Source organism: Dreissena polymorpha, chromosome 1, assembly GCF_020536995.1.
Source record: "Dreissena polymorpha isolate Duluth1 chromosome 1, UMN_Dpol_1.0, whole genome shotgun sequence".
In the NCBI taxonomy this organism is placed as follows: Eukaryota; Metazoa; Mollusca; class Bivalvia; order Myida; family Dreissenidae; genus Dreissena; species Dreissena polymorpha.
Window position 1 is genome coordinate 27,299,638 of NC_068355.1, and position 8,257 is coordinate 27,307,894.

Genomic DNA, 8,257 nt, shown 5'->3' on the forward strand with positions numbered 1-8,257 from the left:
CAGATGGATGGTCAGAGGCAGGGATTAACATACAGAGTAATGGCAAACCTGTAACCTGCTTTTTATACTAATTCTCTTGGTCAATTATCCTGTCATCCCATTTTATATGAAAATACTGCTAGTTCAATTTGTATGAACTGTCACGGCTTTCATTATTTCCGTGGTAGTTAAACATGTTATATTAATGTGACTTTTTTCGGCGTAAGCTGCATAAGCCAGCTTTTCACCCTGACTTGACCTTTGTAAGTGTCCAATAAAATTCAAATAAAATTTCCCGCGGCTAGGTACGAATGAATACACTTCATTTATTCCATTGGCTGATTTGAGTATACCACCAGAACATTGGAAACATATCCGCGTCTTTGTAACACTGTTTTACTGTATGAAACAATTTTATCTCTAATGAAAAGGCTTAATAGATAGAACAGTTTTACACTCAATTCTCGACATCAATACAGTTTGTGCGCACACCTTTTATTTTCAGAGTATTACCAGCGCAAAAGCGTTTATACTTAAAAGGCTATGTTCTCATATTTAGTACTTGCTTCCATATCCCTGTCAACATGTTAACATGTAAAAGTATAAAGAGCAGTGGAAGCGAGGCCTCACTTTAAAGAATTGCATTTCAACCCGCGAGGTTTCGGGTCAAGTCGCGGACATTCAGAGTTTATATACAGGTCATCACCGGAGTTCGCGGTCAGTAAAATAATCGTTATATAATAAAGACGCTATCCGTGAACTAGGTGACCTGGAATTTTCTTTAGACCAGAAATATGTTAAAAGAAGATATTCAGCAATATAATTATGGTATGTCAATAATAGATTCTTAATGTGTTTTCAACAATACAATGATAAATATTATTTTTAATAAATTTAACAATAATTATTCCACCATATTGCCTAATGTACTAAAGTGATATTATGAGCATGTAACAGTTTATAGGTGTCTATCGCAACCGTTGATTATTTTTGATGTTTCTACTTCATATACACTTATAGTAATTAATGCAGCATCAACATACTAAAACAATATACCAGAAAGAGAAAAATAATGCATTTGAATATTAACCGTACTTTCGTTTGACAACTGATCATGCGTTTACGAGTTGAACCTAAATTTAGTTTTAGTGCAGATTTGTTCATACGACACAAAGACACAATATTGTTTTACGGATCATTTCGGCTTACAGGACTGGGTGGGTCACGTAAGAATATTGAATATAAAATATATTTTTATAAACAACTGGTAGCAAGGTGAGTTGCAGATAATTGATCAGTAACCACATTTTAACTAACTATTCTGACCTGTTAATTCTTTTCAGCTCAATTCAACAGTGCAAAATGCCCATTATATCACTTTAAGCATGAGCACGATGATTCTCGATACTGTTAATAATCGAATCAAATAGCAATGCCCGACAGACCACTAAAACAGGTTTGTTCTCGTGTGGCCGGTTGACTCATATGTTTAAATTTCACTTCCATTCTTCTTTTGGTTTTCTGTTTTGTATCTATAGGTTTATGACCAGCAATATGTTATAATGTAAAATAAGCCGCGAAAACTCCCCGTAACATCCCGTACTGCGTGTGATGCAGCTAAGAACTGCACAGAAAAAGACATTCGCTATCCTTGATCTCATTCATTAAACTATTTACGCAGTATATCTTTTTTCAAGATATTTCTTGTTTGTGCTAAGCCCTTTTTGATGTTTAAAATGTTGAACCACATACCTAATGTATCCATAGGAGTGGAAGGGTTGCTGTTCAACAAATGGACTAGGTTTTTATACCTGAGCAGAGTTTCTTTTAATTTTTATTTTAAATAATTTGTGTGTTATTAATTGAATGAAATACAGTATTTTGAAAATTAAATCTAAACAACAAAAGCTATACTGAGATGGGTACTAATGAGTATATGAATAAAAATAACTTGTCCATTTGTGCTGAAAAATGCTTCAAAATTGAGAATAAAAATGTTGTCAGTATTATATTCGCTAATGTTTAACATACAAAGCTCGATGGAAGATATATAAACAAAATGTTGAGATCTACAAAAATCATTTTTTTGGAAAACTTTCCATTCAGAATTTTTAGGTGTTATTTGGGAAAACATACTTTTTGGCAAGTATCTTCAGTTACTTTCCGAGACAGTGCAGGATCTACTTCAGCGGACATACAGACTGATGGACAAAAAGAGGGACATACAGACATAAAGATCTGTAGGGTAAACCTATAGTCCTCGTAAGTAAAACTTGTAGCGAAATAAACATGTACATTTATAAGACACTGTTTAAAGTTCGAAACATCAAGGTTTTAAGTTCAGTTGAGCTAATTGCAATTTAAATTTCAATTCATGTTGTTTTTGTAATATCCTGAAGAATTGTTTATATAATTGCCCTTAGATAGCAAAATATTGTCAAATCCATTCATAGGCACAAAATTGTTCTTATTTACTGGTTCACAATGATAACACAAATAAAGGATATTTGTTTGCTTTGGTAAATCATACATTTTAATTCATTAGCAATCAGAAAATTAATATTTTCCAATTGGCCCATGAGCCACAAGTAAACATTTTTTATTCTTTTTTCTTATTCTTATGATCACAAGTCATCCAAATGTAAAGTGTTTAGCGGGATCATAATGACAACAAATGAACGTAAAGCACATCATTGCACAGAAAAATGTTAAGGTTATTAATACTTCTTGCTTTTTTCACTGTTTAAAATGATGAGTTTCAACATTTCATTTAAAAATATTTTCCTATTGTTGTAATCATATTATAATGATAACTAAACAACTGAAGAGTGACAATATTAGTACCTGTGTTGATCAGATACACACTGAGGGCAGCACAGCTGTTTGTGCAGGTTGCAGAATTGGTCAATTTTATGTTCCTTATGAACATCACAAGTTTGTAGAAAATCCACCACCTTTTTTGAAACTGGCCATTTATCTATATCAACCCTTCCAATAGAATTATGTTTTGCGAACAATTTACCATGCAGATGAATACAGTTTCCACAATAAAATTGTTCACACTGTTTACAATAGAAGTCAGCACTGGTCTCAACAATATTCTGGTCTTCACAGGCATTACAAATATAGTCCTTCACTTCATTAGAACCGGGCTCAACTGAAGACTGAGAACTTGCTGCCATTTTGTATATTAACTAGTTTTAACAAAGTCACTTTCTGACACTATAATTACAAACAAATCTGCATCAGTATATAAACATATGATACATACATATATATTATATACTATTTATATAAGATCAACAATTACCACTTATAACATGACTCAGAAATTCTTATGTTAACTTGTAAAACCTTGTCCCACGTATAATCCTAAAAGCTCTTTGCGACACAGATTTGTGGGACTAGTGAACAGCATCACTAATGTAAACTGTCATGTGAGAACATGTACAGTGTCAGTTTACTTTAAACCGACTGGAATGAAATTGTAAGAAGTGCATTCAATAAAATGCTAATTTAAACTGACTTAAAGCACATAATACATATAGTACAAATGACTGCCCAGGTTAACAAGAATGGTACATTTTATTTAAAACTAATTTCAGATGGGCTATGTTATGACGTTTGAACTTCAATTGTGGCTTTGACATGGACCTTTATAAAGAATACTTGTTAAACAATACAATATAGTCACTACTCATAAAGAATGTAAAATTATGCCTATGCTAGCCAAACTTATTTTAAGGGACCTTTTCACGTTTCGGTCAATTGACTAAATTAAACAACAAGAGGGCCATGATGGCCCTGAATCGCTCACCTGACTAACCAAATACAATCACAACCCAGTTTTCATCAAGATAAACATTCTGACCAAATTTCATAAAAATTGGATGAAAACTGTGACCTATATTGTCTTCACAAGGTTTTTCTAATATTTGACCTATTGAACTAATTTTTGACCCCAGGTGATCCAAATACAATCCCAACCCAGATTTCATCAAGACAAACATTCAACCAAATTTCATGAATATTGGATGAAAACTGTGACCTCTATTGTCTACACAAGGTTTTTCTATTATTTGACCTAGTGACCTACTTTTTGAATTTTGACCCCAGATGACCCAAAAACATTCCCAAGCCAGATTTTATCAAGATAAACATTCTGACCAAATTTCATTAAGATTGGAGGAAAACTTCGACCTCTATTTTTTACACAATGTTTTTCTATTATTTGATCCAGTTTTTGACCTAGTGACCTAGTTTTTGACCCAAAAACAATCCCACCCCAGACTTCATCAAGATAAACATTCTGACCAAATTTCATAAACTTTGGATGAAAACTGTGACCTCTACTGTCTACACAAACAAATTGTTGATGATTTTTCTATTATTTGACCTAGTGACCTAGTTTTTTACCCCAGATGACCCAAATACAATCCCAACCCAGATTTCATCAAAATAAACACTCTGACCAAATTTCATAAAGATTTGATGAAAACTGCAACCTCTATTGTCTACACAAGTTTTTTTCTATGATTTGACCTATTCTGTGACCTAGTTTTTGACCTAGTGACCTAGTTTTTAACCCCAGATGACCCAAATACAATCCCAACCCAGATTTCATCAAGATAAACATTCTGATCAATTTTCATAAAGATTGGATGAAAACTGTGACCTCTACTGTCTACACAAACAAATTGTTGACGGACGCACACACGCACGCACACAAACAACGGACGGCGGACATCACACGGTCACATAAGCTCACCATGTCACTTCGTGACAGGTGAGCTAAAAATGTTTCAGTTTCGCAAATATTCGTTGTAGTTATGATATGTGTGAGGAAACAGTAACACTGAACATAAACTGTGCTCTAAAATATCCATTATATCTATATTTTGAGGATTTAAAAACGTGAACATTATAGAGCGTTGCAACGCAAAACAATTGAATAATTTGTAGAGTTCTGCTGCTGTCTTTATATTTTGTGAAACTACGAGGACTGCTTATATAAAGTTTAAAATATAACAACCATAGTATGAGCACGGATGGCAGAGTGGGCTAAGCGATAAACTTTTATCCAAGGTTCAGTGAATCCAGCCCATTTGAGCGTTACTTTTTTCTTTCTTTAATTTTTTATACTAGAGCTCTTTAGATCCAATGTTTACATGTACATGTATCAATATAAAACATTTAATGACAATTATCAATAAATGCAAAAATCTTTGAAAAGGTCCCTCTAAGGACAAAGTTTTATGGATTGGTTTCTTATATTTTACATTTGATCTTGAACAGTGAACTTAACCTAAGACCTAGGGGCCTGGTTCTTGCACTCTTTCAAACCATGCTTGTAACTTAAATCTACCAAATAATAAGACAATCTATCTAATTGCAATGGACAATGTGTTTTCCATTTGTGTCTTTCAGAGGTCATATGATAAAAAGTTAGTACAAATAACACCAACAGACCACTTTTTAAATTTGTTGAAAATATAGCAAGTATGATGACACTAAGTCTTGTTTTATTTGAACCATGAAGATAAATTAAAATTATATGCAATCATGAACACATGCATATGCCGTCAGACTATTGGATTCTTAATAGGTAACACATACAATATCCTGATAAAAATTTGCTTTACAAAACAATTAAGTATTGCTATCACATAAACATTCTAAAATACACAATAAGATAATTGAACAATATATCTTAACACAAGCAGCGCATAACGGGTGCCAGCGCTCGGCTGCGGGTGCAGTTTTAAACAAGAGCACCGCCTTGCGGGTGCAGACCGCTCATCTATTTTCTTTTTAAAGGTGAAGGGACTCTCATTTTCAATCACAAAGGAGGGAGGGGTGGAGTGAAGAGGGGTGTATAGTGTGGGGGTGTGGACATTTTTAACATTATTTTCCAAAAATGCGAAAAAAAAAGAAAAAAAAAATGGGGGGGGGGGGTTCTTGGGTACGATGGTTGGACGGTATTTCAAACATAAAATAATAAAAATAAATATTTGTGTTTTTTAACCGTTTCAAAAAAAATTGGGGGGTGGGGTGGGGTGGGGTGGGTATAGTGTGGTGGTCATTTGTGAGATGATCTTAAAAAAAAAAAAAAAAAAATTAGGGGGGGGGGGTGGGGGGTTCTTGGGTGCGATGGTTGGACGGTATTTCTAACATAAAATAATAAAAATAAATATTTGTGTTTTTTAACCGTTTCAAAAAAAATAAATTGGGGGGGGGGGTGGGGAAGGGGGGGGAGGGCACGCCCGGGGATGGTTTGGGTGGAGTCTATTGTGGTATGTCAGGTAAGGGTAGTTTTGTCAAAGTATCAATCAAATCTAATCATAAATAAAGAAGTTATGGCAATTTTAGCAAAATTTAATAATTTGACCTTGAGAGTCAAGGTAATTCAAAGGTCAAGGTAACATTCAACTTGCCAGGTACAGTAACCTCATGATAGCATGAAAGTATTTAAAGTTTGAAAGCAATAGCCTTGATACTTAAGAAGTAAAGTGGATCGAACACAAAATTTAACCATATATTCAAAGTTACTAAGTCAAAAATAGGCCATAATTCCGTAAAAATGACAACCAGAGTTATGCAACTTGTCCTTTAACTGTACCCTTATGATAGTTTGCGAGTGTTCCAAGTATGAAAGCAATATCTATGATACTTTAGGGGTAAAGTGGACCAAAACACAAAACTAAACCAAATTTTCAATTTCTGAGAAAAAAAGGGCACATTATTCCGTCCAAATGCCAGTCAGAGTTACATAACTTTGCCTGCACAGTTCCCTTATGATAGTTAATAAGTGATGCAAGTAGGAAAGCAATAGCTTTCATACTGTAGGAATAAAGTGGACCTAAACACAAAACTTAACCAAATTTTCAATTTTCTAAGTATAAAAAGGGCATATAATTCTGTCAAAATGCCAGTCAGTGTTACATTACTTTGCCTGCACAGTCCCCTTATGATAGTAAGTGTTGCAAGTATGAAAGCAATAGCTTGGATTCTTTTGGAATAAAATGGACCTAAACACAAAACTTAACCAAAATTATCAATTTTCTAAGTATAAAAAGGGCACATAATTCTGTCAAAATGCACGCCAGAGTTATCTAACTTTGCCTGCCCAGTCCCCTCATGATAGTAAGTAAGTGTACCAAGTTTGAATGCAATAGCATTGATACTTTCTGAGAAAAGTGGACCTAAACGCAAAACTTTACCAAAATGTTCAATTTTCTAAGTATAAAAAGGGCACATAATTCTGTCAAAATGCATGCCAGAGTTATCTAACTTTGCCTGCCCAGTCCTCTCATGATAGTAAGTAAGTGTACCAAGTTTGAATGAAATAGCATGATACTTTCTGAGAAAAGTGGACCTAAACGCAAAACTTAACGGGACGCCGACGCCGACGCCAAGATGATGACAATAGCTCATAATTTTTTTTCAAAAAATAGATGAGCTAATAAATGAAAGCTTGTAAGATTTTTTTAGAGGTCACAGTGACCTTTGACCTAGTGACCCCAAAATGGGTGTGGCGTGTAGATGTCATCAGGGTGTATCTACATATGATTAGCTTCAAAGTTGTAGGTGGAAGCACTTTGATTTTAAAGCAAAATGTAAAGGTTTAAGCAGGCTATGACATTAGCTCGGGTTTTCTCTGAAAACAGCCGTGCTAACAAATAAATATCAGAGAAAGATTGAACTCATTAATCATTTAATCATACAGACGGCTATGTTGATTAACATTTCGATGTTAATGCGTTGTAACCCTGGGAGCTAACTTTGGTGTAAACCAGATTTTGACCCAAACTTAGGTATACACACTGCCTTGCGTTTGATATGTTTTTGTTCGATATTTTGTAATAGCAATTATAGAAGTGGTCGGAAATGGTACACCATCTTATCATTGGCTATAGTATAATGCATTGAAACAATTGTATGTAATATGGGACATACTACAAGTTAAAACACCTATCAACTAAATTGTATTCAGATTTGAGTTTCTTATTTGTTTAAGCATTTACCAGAAAGTTGAATTCTGATGAAAACAATATAACAATACAAAGGCAGTCCAAGAGACAGCAATATCCTCCAACAGGATTGTTTTGACCTTGACATGTTGACCTTTAATTTGAGAAAGTGTGACTGACTTAAGCCTTTTGTACATTATCCAAATCAAACAATCCGTGTAATGCACACATTTAATAATATAAAATGAACAACTGGCAACAGACTATGACAGACTACAAAAGTTCATTCGTTGAGCTTGGGTTTACTA

At 34.1% G+C, this 8,257-nt stretch overlaps 1 protein-coding gene across 1 annotated transcript in view; it reads right to left on the reverse strand.

Annotated features, from left to right (window-relative positions):
• The window catches only part of LOC127856866 (uncharacterized), a 28,061-nt gene extending 24,743 nt beyond the window's left edge, over positions 1-3,318 (reverse strand). Inside the window, exon 1 of the mRNA XM_052393419.1 lies at positions 2,824-3,318. Coding sequence (XP_052249379.1) covers positions 2,824-3,161 — 338 coding nt within the window. The 5' untranslated portion in view covers positions 3,162-3,318. The remainder of the gene's footprint in view (positions 1-2,823) is intronic.
• Between the last annotated feature and the right edge of the window lie 4,939 nt (positions 3,319-8,257).